The 21237-nt window shown below is 40.2% G+C and overlaps 1 protein-coding gene across 3 annotated transcripts in view; it reads left to right on the forward strand.

Moving 5' to 3' along the window:
• The window catches only part of DTNA (dystrobrevin alpha), a 187340-nt gene that overhangs the window by 159786 nt on the left and 6317 nt on the right, over positions 1-21237 (forward strand). For 2 of the 3 annotated variants that reach the window (XM_082499287.1, XM_082499288.1), the window contains 8 exons: positions 491-604; positions 3918-4014; positions 5482-5499; positions 9547-9706; positions 12344-12433; positions 12987-13155; positions 13896-14028; positions 17228-17274. In XM_082499287.1, the coding sequence (XP_082355413.1) occupies positions 491-604; positions 3918-4014; positions 5482-5499; positions 9547-9706; positions 12344-12433; positions 12987-13155; positions 13896-14028; positions 17228-17245 (799 nt within the window). In that variant the 3' untranslated portion in view covers positions 17246-17274. The remainder of the gene's footprint in view (positions 1-490; positions 605-3917; positions 4015-5481; positions 5500-9546; positions 9707-12343; positions 12434-12986; positions 13156-13895; positions 14029-17227; positions 17275-21237) is intronic. The other variant, XM_082499289.1, reaches the window with a different exon arrangement.

Genomic DNA, 21237 nt, shown 5'->3' on the forward strand with positions numbered 1-21237 from the left:
GCTCCAGGGCTGGCAAGCCAGTCGTAACAAGTCCTATTAAAGGGCTTCTCCATGTATTGCTGACCGCTCTCAGATCTCTGCTTACACTAAAAGTATTTTTTTAAGTGCAAAATATTTTCTCTGATACTCGAGAGGAGCCACATATTTTTTTAGTTTTTGTGAAGTTCATGTGATGTTTGAAATGTTCATTGGGAAGAAGTAGAAGGGAGAAAATTAATTAAGCATATTGCTATTTCACATCTACCTCTGATTTTGGGGGGTCTTGAAGAAATATTTCCCTTTATGGTGAAATCCTGAAAGTTTATTTAAAAAATCTCCGGACATCTGTCCCAGTGCTGAGGGCTTCTTTTGTTGGTTGGAGCTTGGTCATTATATCCACGTTGATGAAGAGCTACATACAGTCACACTTTTTCTCCTCTCGCTATGTCCAGTGAGCCGGTTTTGTGGTAAATTACTGACTTGTAGTCTTCTGCTTATTCTCCTCCCCAAGAGAAATCCTACAGGAGATCCAGAGGCTGCGACTTGAACATGAGCAAGCGTCTCAGCCCACACCGGAGAAGGCACAACAGAATCCCACTCTCCTTGCAGAGCTCCGGCTCCTGAGGTAAGTCCACAGCAGTAAAACCTCTGGTAATGACTGGGGCCAGCCAGTCATTCTCGATAAGAGAAGAAATAAGAGATAAGCCTGGCTTACAGTTTTGGGGGCTTTTTTGAGTAAATAGCACAATGTGTGTTTTTTCTCCATTTTCAGTGCAGGCTGTAGTCCTAAAAGTAATTAAGCTTATGCTTTAAACAGCATGCATGAGGAATCTCACATATTACTCATCTACATTAAATTAAGCACGTGCATTAGTGTTTGCAGAGTTAGGCCCTTAGGTCATTTGGAATAGGTCCCCACAGCCCTGTCCAAATGCCATTAATTATACGGGGAAAAATGTCGTTCTGTCAGAACAAATGCTTCTACAAAGACTTCTCGTTTATGCTAAAGTAAATACAGAGCTACATGAAAATACAGCCAGAATTAGATGTTAATTTTTGGAAATTTCCCCCACGTGCTGAACTCTAAGGAGAGGTCAGTTCTCTTCACGCTGCAAAGCCAGGCTGCAGAGTGATCCTCCTTGGGAGGAGGAGCAATGTTATCTGCAGCAGCTGAAGATTTAGAGGATCATTTCTCCAATTATCTCACCAAGCTAAAAACATTGATATGGATGTGTCTGCATGTTAATTAGGATACTCTACGTGGATTTACTAATTGCTGTGTATATCACATTGAAGAAGAGCAATTGCCATTGGCCCAGATCCGCAAGCTCACTGCAAGTCCTGAAGTTCGTGTTGTGAGAGCCAGACAGAATCCAAAAAGAACTATTCAAAATACTTCATGTGAATAGAGAATAGAATGTTAGCACTTTCTTGCTAGAGAAACAATGCTAGATTAAATTTTATCCCCCGCACGCAGAGCAGGTCTCTCATGAGAAGACTAAAGAAAATTTTTGGCCACTTAAACGCTCCTCAACCAAGTAATATTTTAGTGGTCTGATTCATAACCAAAGGAAATTACTATTACAAATACTGTATAGTTTTATTATCGAGTTTTATACACTAAAATATTTTTGTTTCACAAATAATTACATTTGCTTTCCAATCTGAAGACAAATTAGCTTCTTCATTTCTATGAGTGATTTTAGTATGTAATTACTTCTAGATATCTATAGGCAAGTGACATTCTGTGAGACGTATAAAACTGACTGTGATGAACATGTGTACACTGCATAAAATATACCTATAATGTAGCTCCTGTGCATCAAGTCTGAAGTCTATTTTAAGCAGGTTTAGGAAATTAGCTTTCTATGTAGTTTGCAAATAAAATTCATTATCCTTAAAAAAAACATCAAATGATTGTGCAGTGTTAGCAGACTGACTACTTAATTTTTCCCTCTTTTCAATTTTGCTACACATATTAAACGCATAATATCCTTATTTGAATTGATGTCCCTAGGGCAGTGATGTTGGGTTCCTCAATTATGGTATCTTTTCTGATTTAATATGCAGTGTCAGAGTCAGAAAATAACTTTTAATCTGTGGGTCTGTACTGCTTTCCATACCTTCTAAAGCATTCACCATTTGAAAGGCAAAAGATTGGCTTTTGATTTACTGTGGAATTTCAGCACCACCTCAAATTCCTAGACACTTAGGATGTCACGAGGCTGTTCTTATCATGTGTAAAGCAGCAAGACTCAGAATGGCAGCACTGATTTACGTCTGTTACCCCACAGACTTTCGGGGCTTGAAGCAATTAGGGCAGTAGGGCAATTTAGTTCATATAATGTTAAGAAATGCCGGAATCTGTAAATTATGTTGCGGGTACCTGTCCCAGCATCTTTCACTAGCTGCTGTAGTGTTGCAGACTCACTGAAATGAGGTTCTGAACACAGCATTCCTTCACATTGTCAGTGCTGTCTTGGAGACAGGTTGGAAAGCCCATTACTTCCAAGAACTTGCTCTGGAGTACAGCAGGAGAAAAAAGTCAGAGGAGCGCTCTGTACATTGTACGCTGCTTAGATCCTCTCTCCGCACAGAATGAATCTATGCAGCGGTCTGTGCTGGGACCTGCCACTTGGAATTACATGGATAGGGTATCTTATTTTTATTAGCAGTTTCTTAAACTCAGTTGCCTTTGTAGAGTTCATAGCATTTCCAGTCATTACATGCCTAGAAAAGAAATGCCAGCACAGGCAATTTGTAGCAGAAAATAGATTAATCCTCCAGAAGAGTAAATACAACCTGGCAGTGTTACTATGTGATCCTATTATATAGGTGAGAGATAGCACACATGAGCAATCCTGTAGTAATCAGTGTTGCTTATATCAGTAACTGCTCACTTACAGAGAAGGCTCAAAAATCAGGGTTTCATATTTCCTTAAATATAGGAAACGTACTTAGTCTTGTTGGCTCTGGTGCTTTTCCATTTAGGATTAAATTGTCATATTTTGTAGGTAGTACAAGGCTAATGACACTGTGGTTTTATGTTATTTGCAACACAGTAGTGTATAAAATATACCTAATATATGTATTTTTCAACACTAATGTTAATTACATCATAGCTTACAGGAGGCAACAATTTTATTTTGTATTTATGTAGGGACCTCTCACACAATTTAGTGACTGAACATGTGCAAGTGCTGAACCCCTGTCCTGTGCAGTGAAGCTGTGCAGAATCAAAGCTGTTCCCATCTGTGTGGGCACAAACTGGCTGTCACACTTGGAGTGGCTCAGTATTCACGTTGTCATAGGACCAGCACTGGACTCCGAGTCCAAAGAGCAGTTATACTATCACTATGCGAAACTATGGTATATACAGTTGTACTGTCACTATGTGAGACTAGTTAGGCTATCACTATGTGATAGTCTTACTCCTGCTTCCAGAAAAAAATAGAAACAAAAGAAGATCGCTGTGGTTTTCTGGCTGAATTTCTGAACTCTTGTAGCTTCTCTCATATCTCGCTCTGATTGGTGCCCCTACTGTAATTTCCCGTCCTTCAGGGCACAGCTTTAATTTCTCCTGACAGCTAGTTGAGGTTATTGACTAGGGAGATCCAAAGACAAAAACTGCCAGGCATTCCCACAAGGGAATATAATGCAAATTTGTTTGAACCTCATTTGTTCTTTGGAGAAGGGTCTGTGTCAGTGTCTGTCTTTTTCCTAATCACTATATTGCGTCCCATGAATATTCTCAGTATGAGGGAACTCCCTAGGTTTCATGTAGCCTCATTTCTAAGAACTATGCTGAAGTCACACAGTCTGTTTGCTTTCCTGTGGTCTGTAGACATATACCTCATAGTTGGGCTGGGGAAACGATGCAGTTAAAAGCTGCTGACGCTGTGCGGGGTAAGCTCTGATCAGATCTGCTTGTTTCTCAGACAGCGGAAGGATGAGCTGGAACAGAGGATGTCTGCTCTCCAGGAAAGCCGGAGGGAGCTTATGGTTCAGTTAGAAGGCCTCATGAAACTGCTGAAGGTAAGGAGCTCCACCAGATACTACCAAGGATAGCAAGTAGAGTGAAGCAAGAGAGGAGAGGAAGGAGATATGACCACAGAATTCTGCAAAACTTTACTATTTCCACCCATAAAATTCGGGGTTGTTTCCTTCCCTTTCTATTTTTTGCCTTGGTCCTTCAATTCAGGGGTTTCAAATGATGCTCAAATGAAGTTGTTCCTGTAGTAACTCCGCATCATCATTGTCACCTACTGCTAAGTGGATGGAGCATTAGGAACAGGCTCTGAACTATTGAGGAATTAATACAATCCTTTAAATAACACTGCAACACGCTGCAACACAGTCCTGTTTTGCTCTTTTGTAGGAGGATTTGGCCACATCTCTGGATTTCAGGTTAGCAATATCTGGATTGGCCATTTGACAATGTCCAAATAAAATATTTTGTGGTCCAGTTTCAGGTTTTTTTAGAGTTTTCTCTGTTGAGGACATCAAATATACAAAAAAAAAAAAACCCAAACAAGTTAACTAATAACTGTGAGAAAAACAACTCAGCACTGTACACTATTACCTACTCTAGCTGACAGTACAGAATTGCTTTTGCTAGTTCCTTTAGCTTTGCCCATTTAGTTGCTAGTTCTGTCAGACGTGCCATTTGACAACCACGTCTAACTCTATGATGTTAGAGATGCTTCCCCAACACTTGATCATTTTCATAAATACAGAAACAAGCCCTTGTTAAACAGATGAAACACATCTCAGTAAAGGATCTCAGTTAAAAATGAAGATGTCAAAAAGAATGAGTGTTTTTAAGAAAGACTAGGATAAGATGGAAAAGGTGTCTTTATTTGCAGAGTCCAGCCCCATTTTACCTGATGAGTAAGATCATCGAGACAGATCGTGCCAGAAATTCACCTTGGAAGAAAGTGCTCTGAATAGCATAAGAGTCTGTTTTGTTGTTGGCCATGACAGATCAAGTGAGTGCATGGAAATTCAGTGCAACTTGTGTCAAATATGGCTCTGATAAAAGCAGAAAGAATTTCGCTGAAATCCAGTTAGCAACGTGGATTTGCATCAAAGGATGAGTTTGACCCCTTATGCCATTTGCATCTCCTCAGGCACAGGCTTCTGCAGCCGCAATGCAGGAGTTAAGAGCACCTGAGCAGCAGAGCCTGCCAACTAGCCAGCAGATTTTTGGGAGCTGGAAGTAGACAGGATACTTTTCATTCTACCTATGAAATGCTGCAGTGCTACGACTAGTAGTCAGGGCTGCCTGCTGCCATTGCACTGCCTGGACAAAGAAAATTTGGGGTAGGAAGTAATAGTGGCTTTCTGCATGTTTTGCACTGTTCTGTTTCGAAGCGTGCAGAGGTGGGATGTACCTTCACCTATCTCGACTGTACCTTTAACCCTGTACTCCAAATTTGGCTTTGTTTTCTGTTCTTCACTTACATCCTGGCTAATCTCATGTGCTGATCCTCTTTTCTTTAGGAAGAAGAATTGAAACAGGTAGTAAGTTACCTCCTTATTGGAGGCCTGACTAACTCCTAAATGTGATTGTGTTCCTGTGATTTATTTTACTTCCTTTGCTTGAAATGTGTGCGTGTTCTTTTGACCAAAATTAATATTTTCCAATTCTTTCACACATTATTATTCTCAAGTATCTTGGAGAAATTTTCACCTTAGCCCTCTAGAAAGTGATCATGGCTACAAGGAATCTTGATCTTTTTCTCACTCCTCTAAATAAGAACACATAAGATACAGAAACCACCACCCAAATGTAGTGAAACCAATGTAAAATATCAATTAAACAACACTTCTACCATAGATTACATTTTGAAAATGTTATGAGAATTGTAGAACTTTAAGAAAAACATAACTGAGTTTAAATTAGACCAGGGCAATGAGTTTGAAATCTTACTTTATCCAAAAATGTCAGGTCATTATGTGCACATCTTTTAAAGTCAGCACTGATGCTAACAATCCCACGAGTCTTCAGGAAATTAATGTAGTTTGTAAACGGCTTCTGCAACCTAGATCAAAAAAGGGCAAGTATCCATATTACTAATGGTAAATTTTAGAAGATTTGTTTTGGAGCTTTTTAGTATTGAAATTGATCTTGGAAAAATATTAAGCTAAAAAAAAAGCACTTTTCAGACAGTCTTATTTATGCGTACGATAAAAATGTTTCATTTTAACAAAACACGCTTCCTCTTGCTTTCATCAGCAAAAGTACAGTCACAGGTCTGATGTGTTCTGTCTGTGGTAGAGCATGCAGATTTTGTAGGCAATGCTCACCTTCATAAAACTAATATTTTGGCTAATTTTTGTAGAGCATCAATCTATTGCACACAAAAAAATAAATCTGACCAAACATCACCTCCGTGTAAGGTCTGTCTTTTGATTCTGCAGTTCACAAAAGAGATGTTTCCAACGTGACAAGAGTTTCCCCGTCATATAAAATGTTCACTGGACAGTATAAGTGAAAGTACATTTTCAGGCTGTTATGAGATATTATTTTTTTTCTTCTGAGAGTAATAGCCTGGCTGAATAGCCGGTGATGACGCTAAGGAATTACTCTCACAATTTCCATTAAATGATCCCCATTACGCTACACCATTTCATGATCTGTTGAGAGAAACAGGATTAAATTAATTTCTGGAAGAATTCAATTGCAGTGAGCAGCCTGGCAATTCATCTTAATGCTTATGAACTTTCTATTTCTCCACTGCCCTTCCGTGAGAAAGGATAATGAGTTCTTCACATCTGTGTCATTTGATGAGGGCTTTCCCCATCATCTGTCATCCCAGTTCAGTTCCGGCAGAGGGAGCAATGGGCTAAAGCTCCTGTAAAGCCAGTTTTCATTTCAAGTGTTTTATCCTAAGCGTGCATGACACTTGAGAGTGGGAAATCCTTTCCTGTCTAGCAAGAGTTAACTTAAAATCCATAGCAGGCTGACTAGGGATGGTGAATTTAATAAAATATATGAAGTTTTCCTAAAAGGCAGAAGAACATTGATAGCTGCAACTGAGTACAACATAAAAAGCTGAAGCCATTCACGTAATCTGTGGTGGCTGTGGTAGCTCCCCATTCAGCATGTCTTAGTCCTCAGCTGGTGGGGTTGCTGAGGCTTGGGAGCAATTCGATGCTCAATTTCTTTGCTGAGATTACCAAGTCATTACTGATTATCATAGCAGGTTTCAGGCTGTTAGCTCCAGCCTGTGAAAATCACATTTCTCCTGTTAACCACTAAGCAAGAATCCAATCCTAATAGCACTCCATTCCCACAAACTTGGGCTGAGGTGGATCTAGATGAGTAAAATGTAATTAAAGCGTTCACCTCTCTGAAATCAGGCATTCCCTAATATCCTCCTATGTCAACTCGCTCTTCATCAGTTCTGTCTGATACTGCTCAAACAGTATAAAAAGAGAAGAGTTTTTTACTGGACAGGGTACTCCAAATGTTTCATCTCCCTGTGCTTCCCAAACAGTTTGTTCCAACCCTTAAAGCTACAGATAAGAGAGCACTGTTTATGATAAACACAAGATCTCAGTCATAGCTGCAAAGCAGGCACAAGGGTAAGCACTGGTGTGCAGCAGCTTTTATATTTCTCTTGTGGGAAAATTCCAGCGAAGAAGTACTGGCAGGCATCTGTTATTTTTAGTAAATAAAATGCCTATTCTAAACTTCATTCCTTAAATGTGACTTGACTATCGGAAGCAAATTTTGTCCATTTTTTTCCGATCTTCTCTGAAAGTTCCTACTGTTGGTGGTGTTCCCCAGAACTGAGATTAAAGGCAAAGGGGAGCTGAGGAAAAAGGGCAAGAGAATGAGGAAGCTGCAAACCAGAAATTCTTTCACAAATTTGCTTCACAGAGGATGACACATTTCCTGTCAGGACATGACAGGAGATAGCTATAGCTCCCAGATTCCCCACCTGGTGTGAGGGAGTGTGACCTCCAAGGACCTTGGAGCATCTCCAGGTTGGTCTGTGCCCTGCCTCTGGAGGACTAGAGATCTGCATTTCTGCTGGAGTGGGTACAGACGATTCCAGAAACAGGAGAGAGAGCATTTGGCCCTTATGTGTTTGATTTCCCTTTCATCCATCATTTAAATGTTCTAAAACTGATCATTAAAGAAATTATCAGTATTAAATCCTCCGTTCTCCCATCAGTAATGTGCTTATTCCTCATAAACCTAATTTGCCCTTGATGTCTCTCTGGTGATAATGTCTCTTAGAAGGGGATAATAGGAGAAAAGAACAAATAGCTTAGTATTCTGATACATTATTGATGGTCTGGGGCAGGAATTTATAAAGATCTCAAGGGCGATGCTGCACTCCTCCTGCAATGGGCTACTATTGTCTTTTTTAGAACATATTTGCCAAACTGTATCAGGGCTGCAGTGGCAGCCACTACAGAAGTCAAAAGAAATGCCATGGGAAGAGTTAAGAAATCCTTCTTAATTCTCAAAATAAACCCAGAGTGAGGGAAACACCACCCCCCTGGTTACTCTTCACTGTAAACAACCAGGCACATGTGTTGTTGTTCCCCTTTAACAGCACTCAAGGAACCTCCATCCTTGGCATCTACCAAACACGGGTTTTCAGTCAAAAGCTGTGTGCAGTTTGGTGTGGGCTCCAGCATTTGTTTTTCTTACATGGATACACGTTCCCAGGGGGCTTGAAACAGTGGATGAAAAGGGCACCGTGTCTTTTTATCACTCACACAGCTGCATTTGTAAAAATGACTATTTTGTAAAGTCTGCTTGTGCTAAGTGATACTAACTGTGAGGTGCTAACAGCATGGCACTTTATATGACTGGTGTTAAAACATTTTCGCTCCCAGCAGCTGAAGCCATAGCAGGAATTTATATTGCCCTATCCCCACAGTGTTTTGGGAGTGCCTGAGTATATCCTGTAGAATGAACAATTTAATAGCATATGATTTAGTAGCGGCTTAAAATAGTTCTCTAGCTCTGAATAAAAAGCGTAAAACTATATTATTTATTGCAAGTGTCAGACTTTATGTGACTGAGAGGTTGTGTGTGCCGTGAACTTCTCCTGTGGGGGGGCGGAGGGCAGCGCTGTAATCAGCTCTCACGGCAGCACTCTGATGAAAGGGGCCATTTCAGTCCCTTGCCCAGCCTGAAAGCCACGTCGGTGCCAGCTCCTTTCCCCTTCTCACAGCATGAATGGGTTATGTTTTATCAAACGTGCATGCAAACTGGGTGAGTGAGAGGGAGGAGGGCAGAGGGAGGGTCTATACTCTGGTGCTTATTAACTTGGATTTTTTTTTTTTATTTAGCTGCCTGACATTTTCCCATGCTTAAAGGAAGTCAGATCTTGACTCATATTTTCCTACTTACTGTTTTTCTACACAGAAGAGTGTTGCTGTCTGCTAACAACTGACTTCAGTGTATTTCTTTTAGCAAAATTAACATTACCCAACTGATCTACAAACAGCATGATGCCTTTAAGCTGAGGGACGGGTGACAAGGACAGCAAGTGAGGGCTCTTGCAAAGACCTATTTAACCCCTTGTGATTGTTTTGCAGACCCAAGGGGCAGGCTCCCCACGTTCCTCACCCAGCCACACTATCAGTCGACCGATTCCAATGCCCATCAGGTCTGCCTCTGCCTGCTCCACCCCAACCCACGCACCTCAGGACTCTCTGACCGGGGTGGGAGGAGATGTGCAGGAAGCCTTTGCACAAAGTAAGTCTCATGAATAGCTCATCTGAGGTACTCGGAGACTGTCTAAAGAGTCGTTATTTCTGTAGTCATTAGTTAATGACTAAATGAGCTTGAGCTTCTGAGTTGCGTGCAATGAAACAAAACAAAAAAAAAATCTACACCAACTGTGTTTTGCCATTGAAAATCAACTTTGTCAACCATCAGACTTTGCTGTCAAAGCAAGCAGGTAAGCAGAAATTGGACAATGATGCCAATTAATGGATTTTGTGGTAAGAGGGAATTTTGGTGCAAGATGTTTCAACCAGTTACCAGTGCTCTGTTAATCAGAAGAAGAATTGCTATTGTCAGTGTGTTTGGGTTTAAATAAAGACTTTCCTACGAATAGATGATACAATCATAGAATTAGTTCAGGTGGAAAGGGCTCTTGTAAGTCACCATGTCCTCCTGCTCCAAGAAAGAGGGCTTCAAAGTGAGATCAAACCATTCAGGTTAACCAGTTGAGTTCTGGATGGCTTCTGGTGTGCATTTTTCACAGCCTCTGTTCCAGTGTTTGACCATGCTTACTGTGTAAATTTTTTGTCCTTGTACCTGATAGGAGCATCCCTTGATGCAATTTGTGACTGTTGTTCCTTGTCATTTTGCTTTCGGCCCCTGAGAAAGGTCCATCTAGACTAGACAGGAATTGAGTCTGGAAGTCTAAGTGAACCCTTCCTTTGCATTTCTAGAAAACTGCCGTAGGCTGCACCATGTTTCTCACTCCTCTTTCCACTCTTCTTTCAAGTAATAATAAATTTTAAACTATTTTAAATTTCTAAGGCCACAGATTAAATGATTGTGTTGAATACTAAAGAAAGTAAATAGGCTATGTGATCTAAATGAAGAAATATTCCTTCTTTTACTCATCTGCTCTCTCCTAAAATGCTTACATCACTGCAATTATTTTATTTTAATACATTTTTCCCCTGTTTCGCTAGTACAAATCAAATGTAAGTGGAGCTCTAGAGTTCCTCTGCTACAGTGGAAGCTGGTTTGCTCCCAGGAGCCCAGTTCAGCCCTCTCATGTGCCCTTCCCCTTGACTTTCATGGCAATTGTGTCTGTGTGTATCTTACGACAAGGTTGAATCTGTAATGCAATCAAGAACTTTCTATTAAAGTGTTAGTCGACTCATATATTGAACGTGTTTTACCAAGGCATAATGCCTAGTCCCAACGTAACAGGTTGCTGGATATCTCATTTTCTGTGGCAAAAGAAACAAGCAATACATATTTTTGTTCTTTCTGCTGTGAAAAAAAAAAATCAAGATAGGCAAAGATATGGACCACTAACCCCTATGCTGTTTTAGGACAGTTTCTTCCAGAGCTAAGAGTAAGGGAAATAACGTAGTGGCCACAATAAAATATCCATAAATAGTACTAAGGCTGCTTCAGGCAAATGTTTTTTAAGTAAACACTTGTGTTCTGTTCAAGAGAAAAAGCAATATAAAAAGGTAAGCAATCACATTTTAAAACTGCTGTATTTGATAAATATCTAGCTTTATGTCATTACCGTATTCTGTAGATGGGAAGGTCAAACCAAAAGAACTTGAAGCCAACCATTCTGTCGCATCTTGACATGCGACTTTGTGAGTGGGGGGGGTGGGCTGAGATTTTACAGCTCTGTTCTGTGCTGCACAGAGATCTACCTATATATGTATAATGCAGACAAGCCATGGTTAAAGCATGGTTTCTCTTGTTTTTTTTTTTCTTTTTCATAGTGTTTGCAATAGTTCAGAGATACAAAATTGAGAAGACTTTAGAAAGGGAATAGCGGTCTCAGCCTGGAACATTAGAGATTCTGTGGGATATATTGATTATTCAGCTACAATAGGAGCTATGTTTGGGATTTGGGGGAGTTAAGGACGCGTTACCCACAGCCTGCTCCTAGGGAAGGCATATTTCATGCAGCTCACAAGGATCTTTCATGATTGATGGTTAAGGGAATATTGCCAGGTTCAGCAGGGAAGCACTTCTAGGTCCATTATTAGAAAGAGTTTAAAAGCAGCCTGGGGCTTTTTAGAGAGGCAATCGTGCTTCCTTTATTAAAAAAAAAAAAAAAAAAAAAAGAGAGAGAGAGAAAGTAAATTATGGAATATACAAGAAAGTCCTTGAGCTACACGACAGGCTGAGTGGGAGCAGAGAGGAAAAATCTGTATCAGCCTTGATGAGGTCAAGTATGTTTCTTCAACATTTGCCATAATTATCTGGCAAATACCTGGCAATAATGGTGTCATTAAACAGAGCTGTGGGAACTTAGAGAAAACACTTCATTTCTTCCCTCCTCCCCCACAGATATTTTAAATGAGTTCACGCTGGATTTAATCTTCCAGGCCTGGTCTGCTGGTGTCACCACACAAATGCAAGCTTGATGGCAATGAATAATCTCCACATATCTGGCATTGTGATTAAATGAAGCATGAGAGTAGGCTTCTGCTCTTGCATACAGCATAAATAAATGAGGCCATTCTGCAGAGAACTCATCTGCACGTGTCCCTTGTAAGGACTTTGATACCCTGAATTATCACAATGGCAGCTTTCAAGAGGGTTAAAACTGCTTTCAACAGGAAAACATATGTCCTGTGAAGAATATTAATGCTGTGTTTTGTCTGTCTCTTGCTTCAGGTGCAAGACGAAACTTAAGAAATGATTTGCTGGTGGCAGCAGATTCAATCACCAACACCATGTCTTCTTTGGTAAAAGAACTAAATTCTGGTGAGTGAGACTAACAAGGATGGACAGTCACCACATTGACATTTTGCATGTATTTGAAAAACTGGGAGGTAGGAAAATATAAAAAAAAAACAAAAAAGCAGTGTAATGTATCTTCAAAGCTTTTTATGCTTTCAGAAAAAAAAAATAAAGTCCCTAAATAACAGCTTCAGGAATACAGCAGTTGTGAAAGCCATGGACGTAGAAGTGCAGCTGGATGCAGTGAAAACTTTGAGAAATTTGTGATTCCATGTGGAGTAGGATTTCACTCTGTAGAAATTTCATTCATTATAGAATATATAGGACCTGTTGTAAAATGCAGTCTGTAATATTCTCATAAAAATATCATACCTAGTAACTCAGATAAGCTTCACTTTTCTGTCCCACCACAAGAAGAAAAATATTAACTGTTCAGGTATACATAGAATAATATACTGTTATTCACTATGAGGTGGCATTCTAAGTTGGAAAAGCAGAGAAAGGCTTAGAGAAATAGGCGAGTATACTTACTCTAGTGAAACTTAAATGGAACCGTGTGTCGCCTTTTGCTTCACAGAAGTGGGCAGTGAGACAGAGAGCAATGTGGATTCTGAATTTGGTCGGACTCATTTTGATGACCTTGTTCCATCCCCAACGTCTGAGAAGGCTTTCCTTGCACAGATCCATGCTCGGAAACCAGGTTACATCCACAGTGCTGCTGCCACCGGCTCCCTCCGCAGTGACATGTGGGTACCTGCTCGATTCGCCGCCTTAATGTCATTAATTTTCTGTTGAAAATAATATGTAATATTTTCACTCCCACTCAACTATTTTATTACCAAAAAAAACCCTGCCTAAATCCAAGTGAGGATGGCTTCATGGTTAGTAGTGAGCTCTGTAAACAATAAAGGCCAGAACTTAATAAGATCTCGGAAGTGAGCTGTCTCACATCCAGTCTGGTACACATGGGCAGCATGGAGGCTGTGGGACAGCTGTGCTCTCTAATATGCCCTACAGTCCTATTCCCCGCTTATCCAGACTGAGGGGCCTGTTGGAGCCACTGGAAAAAGAGAAACTGTTAAATGGAAAAGACGGAATGCTTTTTATTGACCAACTCAATTGACCAACAAACCGATTTATTTTTAGAACCTGAATCTTCCTATCAAAGACAATAGGCATCTTTCCAGTTATTTTTAGTTTGATGCCTTTATAAGAAGTTATTGATAACTTTTGTTACTCATTTCCGTAGGGCCGTACCCGCAAAATGCCTTCAGCAATATATGCCCTTCAGTTTACTTCATCAATACCAGACCACCGGAGAGGGGAAATAGCAGAAGTGTTTTCCACTGCCAGGGAAATACTAACCAATGGAGCATGTGGTTGGACTAAAAAATCCCACTCTCCTCACAGCTTACAATAAAGGGAAGTTTTATTGACTCTCAATGTCATTCATCTCAGGAGGCTATTTATTAATAATTGTCTTTAGGGTTACAGAAGATGGAGACCCCTATGTCAGAGCAGATGATGAAAATTATGAGAATGACTCTGTCCGCCAGCTGGAGAATGAACTGAAAATGGAGGAGTACCTGAAGCAGAAGCTGCAGGATGAGGCATACCAGGTAGGAGGACACGAGCTGCCCATACATCTCCATAAGTGAAAAACATGCCATAGCTGCCCAGTGCCCTTCTTACCTGTCCTGGGCCCCAGAGCGTGATCTTTTCTCAGTTACTAGAGCAGTCACATTCCAAAAATGCCTGTTGTTCTCTTCCAGAGACACACATGCATCTAGCCTTTGTGCATATCCAGAAAGACCACGCTGCCCGAGGCACACAACAGTAGTCCTTAAGCTTCCCAGGGCATCAAGTGGCACGGAATTGCCTCTGAGCTTGTTCTCTGCTGGTCCCTACGAACTCACTTAGACCTCATTCCCCCATACCACAGAGGCTGGTTGGTGGTGTCAAGCTGAGTTCTTACTATATTTAGATTACTTTTTTTCCTCCAGTAGAGGAAAACATTCATAACGGTTTCTCCAGTGTGAACTGAAGCTCCAGTGCAGTCTGTGTGTTATTGTCATTGTCTGGATCTGGAAGAAGAGGAAAGGGTCTGAAATGAATTGTATCCTAGAAGACCAAGTATGCAACATGCGTCTAGTGTAGAGAAGCCTGGGGATTTGGCATTAAACACCCCTTGAGGAAGTTTTCAAAGGCCATTTGTTTAACAATTTGAGTAAAGCAAATTTGCCAGGGGGAGCTGGAATTCTGTAGATACCCTGTTCTGTCTGCGTAATGGTCTCCACTTCTACCTGGTGTTATGGGCTATTGCCAGTTTTTAAGTTATTCTGACTTGGATCATCCTAATATAAAATTCATTCCTTCTTATAATGTTGGTAGCAGTGTCAGTAGGAGGGCACACCCAGTTCACTTATCTGGGAGGAGAGCTGAAGCAAGCAAAAATAACTTTTCCCACATGGTGATCAATGACAATTTGGAACTCACCACTACAGAATATAACAGAGACCAAAGTATAAATGGGCTAAAAAAAAAAAAAAAAAGATTAACCAGGTACCGAGAGATCAGATATATGGAAATGAGGTTCAAAAGCACCTTCTGGGCGGGAATTCTTTAAACTGCTGATTGCTGGGAGCTAACAAGGTCTAGCCATTTTTCTGGTAGTTTTTCTCTAGTGTCCGCTGCCAGTCATGTCAGAGGCAAGAATCTGGGACTCGTGATCTAATGGAGAATGGCTGCTCTTTTGGTCTTCTTTTCCGTAAAGCTGCTAGGATAAGTTAGTCTTGAAAAAGTTCATTGACTCATATCAAAACTGCAGGTAGTTTTGAGGTTGATGTGAGCATCTTGTTGTTGTTGTTTACCTAGTTCTGCTACAAGCCCATGCCAAAAGTCATTCCATTGCAAAGGTCTTTAAAGACATGACGACAGTAGCGGAATTGTTACAGACTAAGGCAACAGTGGGTGACATGGGAGTTTTTGTCACAATTTTTTATCCAAGATCGGAAATGGCAAAAATGACAGCCTTTAAACGTCTGAACAGGATGAGCAGCTACTGCTGATGTAATGGAAAGTAATTGTCAGTTATAAAGAAGGAGTACCTCAATGGTGACAGCTGTCAAGCCTCAAATAATAAATGTTATTACTGCTGGTAAAAATTCCATTTTCTCCAGAAAGAACGATAGACCAATTTGATTACAGTATGGAAGTGCAGTATATGGCAACAGTGTTACATGAGTTTCAAGGGTTACCATGGCATTTTGCACGTGCACAAAGTTGAGTATGCATGTGCACTACAAAATAAGGTCATTCGTTGTGTAGTAGAAGTTATACATGTTGTTCAGTAGAACTGAGTGTTGCTCTTGCTTCAGTCAAAAGAGCTTTTCTACTGTCTTCCAACAACATTCCTGGAAGAAGGGGAGGAATAAAACTCCTTTTGAATTTAGGTCAGCCAACACTACACCCAGGTGAACTTTGTTCCCCATTGTTTTACACGATTTGTTTCTGCTGGGGGGCAAAAAAAAAGAACCCAACAGAAAAAGAGAAAGGCTTTTTTCTTTCAAAAATATATTCACTGAGGGAACAGAAAGTTCTCATTCTAGACAAGTTCTGTTTAATACCATTTTTCCAAAAGAAATTTCATGATGTACTTTACTACCTGTGAGATTGTCAGCTCCTATCAGGCAATGATTTGACAGTAGGGACTTGTAAGTAGAAACTATTTTTAGTTGATGATAACCACAGACCCAAAGCGTGCAATGTCCTTCCCGGTATGGGTGATGTTCTTTCAACTGAACGAATTTAAAGCAAGGAAGAATAGGTATTAAGTTAGTAGGAACCACTAGGATGATTAGGAGATGGCTGGATAGTGCCATGCATTGATCCTGAGACACATGAATTAGCTTTGGTTTATTCTCTGCACTTTGCAGTTTATTTGTGGTATTTTGCTATTCTATTCCTTTTTCTACTAGTATCACTGAGTAGTCTCTAAAGATAAAGACACAACTAACTTTCTACTGCCAAAACCAAGTAAAATGGGGAAAATTCTGTTTAGGTATCCTATTGAACAGTGGCCAGGTCTCATTTTGCATCCAACCATTGGAATTTATTACAGGCTGTTTTACTATTTGTACTTACTTGTACATTGCATTCATCTGGATAGCCAAAAAAAGCTGGTGGCTGTAGCTATCGTAATGCAATCGTCAGCTGAAAAAAATCTGTGAGGAGGAACTCCTACTAAGGTTACAGAATGGTAACCTCAGTAACAATATGGTAACCCTTTTAATGTTATTAAACGTCTCACTTTGTGTAAAAGCAGCATATTTAGAAAAACATGTAGATGTGGTGTAGCGTGGAAGATGGTTGGTCAAAACCCACTCTTGTTATTTCGTGTCACCTTGTCTCCAAGCAAGATTTTCAAGCTAAACTCTAAATTAGTATTAAAGTATGAGCAGAAAACCCAAGATACACAGGGAAATCTGGGACAGGGGACCTCAGAGGAGACTTCTTTCTCTCTCTTTTTGAAGCATGTTGTAAATAACAAGTATCTGTACCAGGAAAAAACACATTTAGTGCACAAGTGTAAATGCTAACAGTGCTTATCCTCCCACATCTGCTGCCAGTGGTGTTCTTGTTACAGTCTTTTGCTGGGTGTGTTGCGTAAGACACTTTTCATTGGGCTTATTTTCTGGGTCCATAATTGCTCCCTTTATTTCTAGGCTTGTGCATGGCTTTCTTCAGAATAATACACTGCCTGGCTGCTCACTGGCTTAATTTGTCGTCTTCTTGTTTTCTATCCTTTGTTATCTACAGGTCAGTTTGCAAAGTTGAGTGCAATATCCTTCTCTCTCTCCTCTCAAGTAAGTATCATTATAATTTAGAAGAATGTTTGGCATGGATCCTTGTAATGTGTATTTCAGTTCCAACGCACCTTGTGCTGCCTGAGTGTATGCGAAGATGCTGTTTCTGTCTTCTTTTAGCCTGTGTTAGGATGCCTAGGAATGTCTCTAAATCATTTCCAATAATCTGTTTGAAATATGGGCCTAGTCCTGAAGATGCCTGTTAAACCACCACCCTTTTTATCTTCTTCTTTTGTTGACCATAAGAGTGAGAATGTGGGAGGATGATGACAAATATATTAGCCAGTACAGAGAAACCTTATCCAGAAGATAAGGAATCAGATTACATTTCAGGACACCCGAGTTCGATTCCTTACAATGCTTTAGTTTTCCTAGGATAACCCAAAAAAATCATTTCCGGTGAGATCAGAACATCTACTGTAGTGTGTGAAACAGAAGTTAGGCAAACATTAAAGAAAGCAGTCCACTAGCTCCTTAACCATAGAGGTGTCCTCAAATGTGTGGTGGAAGTTTAAAATGCCCCAATCCAAAGTGCAAGGTACTCAGCTGCTAGCTAGTCTGGCAATTCAGAGGTAAGGCAAGAAGGTCTATATATTCCCCGCTGGCCCGTATTCAGGTCATGTTCCTTACACCTGCCAACCTCACAGTTGCAGCACTGAGTTTAATGCCAAGTTCAGCAACTGTGTTTTTATTCAGGAACACAGACAACAGCCATTTTTATGAAGTAGCCTGTTATCCTGAACTTTTGCCCAGGAAATGGGAGACTGCACGTTTCCTTCTTGCCTCATCTGAAGCTGCGGACTGTGCGTTTCTGACTTCCTGGGAGAGTGCAATGCCCTGCTGTGACGATGGCAGTGCGACAACGCGGTCCATCCTACCACGAGACTGAACCAGGGGGTAACAGGGACAGAAAGGGAGATGAAATCAAAATAGAGGTCTGACTCTGGTCTGCAAACTGAGTCTCTTCCTCAAAGCCAGAACTAAAGGCAACCAAAGGTCAACTATCAAACGGGCAGTTCAAGTTGGGAGCAGGGCCATGTTCAGATAAGCCAAACCAGTGAAGTAGCCTGTGCCAGCTTTAGGAGGAATTCATGTTGCTAGATTTTATATGTCATGTTTTATGCTAGACAGCCTTATTTATATGGCAATTTTGATGTCAAAACTTGACCCTGATTCAAGGGGTTTGCAACTTCCGATGACAGTAGAATTTGGATGTTAAAGTGTGGACCTTGTGACAGCAGCTGCCAGTCTTCAGTGTTAAAAGCTATTAGGTATTTCTGAAGCATCTGTCTCAGTGTCTCTAGCAGCTAAAGCAGAATAAATGGATGTGAAAAGCAAATAAACAGCAATACCCAGAGTACTATAAACACCAAATAACTGCTCATAAAAATTCTCCTAACATTGCCCCTCAGGTTACATTCATTTTCTCAGTAGCCTTGTTAAAAACATGAGCCGTGTAAAGTTTCCTAAACACTGACAGCCAGAAAGACAAGTTTTCTTCTTCTGTTTTGTTGCAGTCATCAATTATAGATCAGAGAAGGAAAACAGATCTTTCAACAATAGTGTATTTGTGTATAATTCTGTATATAGTGAAAATGTTATAACTGAATTTAATTCTGGTTATGGATAACTATGACTTCAAGGGGTAGTAGCATTCAGACAAACCATTTGCAACATTAAGTGGAAAAAAATCCTATGCGTTAGAATTAGAAAGCTCAGGCAATCCCATTTAAGGTCTCTGCTATTGTTAGGAAGCAGCGTTAACATAGCGATGTGAGGAAATGCATACTGCCGTACAGCCCGGTTTTCTTGAAAATATGTATCCTGTCTCAAATCAGCAGAGATCTGAGACTGAGCTACTATCTCATCTCCTGGAAGCTTTTGAAACCTTTTGAAACCCTGGAAAGAGAATTTTTTTAAAGCACTGAGCTCTGATTAATTCCATAGTGAAACTCTTCTTTGCTCCCAGGGGAGCACTTCAGACAGTACCAAAGACTGAAACATTCCCACCAGTTGTAAAAGCCTGGTCCTATAGGAATCAGCAAGAAAAATCAGTGAACCTGGCACTTCACCTATATCCACAAAAACAAACTCTGTATTATGGTATGTTGGGATAAATACATCTGCACATGAGAAACATGGCTTAGTCTTCTCAAGATTCACTCTTTTGTGAAAATGGAAGATTAAAGTATCTTTTGCATTTTATTTGGTAGTAATATTTTGTAGTCTTGGAAAATTAAATCCAAAATTGTTCATACCGGTCACAATGTCTAAACACCTTTTGCTGTTTACATTGGGTTCGTGCTTGAAGCTTAGCAATTGCATCAAGACTTTTGCTTCTAAGGTAATATTCAATCAATGATGATACAAATGCAGGCAGTATTATATCGCCTAGATGGCCATATGAGGTAAAAATCCAACAGATTTTCTTATCTTGCAACAGTATTATATTTGTGCTTGTTTAAAAAAAAGGTGAGGAAAATAGAAATAGCTTCTTATGAGTGATATTGCCACTGACGGCCAGCCACAGAGTTTTGTTCATTTCTTCATTCATCAGTCATGGACAAGTGCTGTTGATGTCATTTGATTAAGACTTTTTGCATTCTATTTGTATTTGCATTTTTAAAAGTTCTATGTACTATGCTCTAGAATTGATTTTGAAATAACATCTACTATAACAAATTCCCAAGAGACCAAGTGGTTCCAGTAATATATAAAACATAATTTAATCATGTTTTCAGTTTACTTTTTATATTAAATGGACTTTAATACCACTTGTTTTATTTTTAATAGCGTAACAGAGTGAATTTGAGCTTGTTTTCATCTCTAGGCAGATCTTAAAATCAGATGAATGTGCAACTTTCATGTTATTTTGCCTTTATCCCCCTGATAGCAGTTGCTTTTTTGTCAAGGATGGCCAATGGGAGCAGAAAGCCTCTGTGGCTGAAAGTGGTTTAAAAGTTGACATTTTCAATGAAGAGCTGTCAACTTGTGCAGTGGACATGTTCCTATGAGACCTACTATTTCCTAGATTTTCTAAAGCAATGCTTTCTTAGTGCTGGCATAGCATCATTTTAGTTGGTCATGTCTAATTCATTTATATGCATTATTATAACACAAAAGGATGTGTGAAAACCTAATAAAAATCAGACCTACAGCATCCACTTGAGAGGGAGTACAGTCTTTATTAGAGGTTTCGTTCTTGATTTTTTAACTGTGATCACATTTTCTCTATGTTGACAAAAACAGTCAGTTCCATTCCCACTCCAGACGCTTCCACTTGCTCTAAATCTTAGCACACAAATTGTGGGGTCTTGGGCTTTGGGTGGCCTGGGGTGACATTTTCCATTGCAAAAGTTACTGAATGGTTTGTATTGAAACAGGTGGAAATTTTTCAAACACAAAACCCCCAAATCCCTTCAACTTTTTAATATTAATGCATTGTTAAATTATTATTTATTCAACTTGGCTGTTTTTCCAGGACAGAAGTCTTATTGAGTAATACTTTCCTGGTTTTCTCATCTTTTCCCTTTTTCTCCAAACTCTGTTGTTATGTTTACCAGCAGAGATTAGGAATATCGCCAAATGTCAGGTGATGAAACCCACGGGCCAAGGGAGATGGTGTGATCAGTCCAGTCCGCCTGGTGTGCTGCTGTGAGAAGGGCTGTCGGTTAAGCCAAAGGTCACAGACGGTTCGTTGAAGTGCTGTGAAGACACAACTGCCCTGCATCTCTCTTTTTCTGGGAAAGAAATAAGATTTTAGAGCTAGTGTGCATTTCACTGGCCCTGATATTTTCAGCCCTTTGTGACATGGACCTGGCCATTTACTCTTTGAGAAAGATGGGGCGCAGGATCCATAGCCCAGAGTCCAAGTTAGGTTACTAGCCCACAGTTAATGGACACATGTGTTTCAGGTTTGCTGTGCCCACTGCCTGAGACCACCTTTCCCAGCCGTGCCCTGGC

Source organism: Vanellus vanellus (assembly GCF_965231255.1).
Source record: "Vanellus vanellus genome assembly, chromosome: 2".
NCBI classification, from domain to species: domain Eukaryota; kingdom Metazoa; phylum Chordata; class Aves; order Charadriiformes; family Charadriidae; genus Vanellus; species Vanellus vanellus.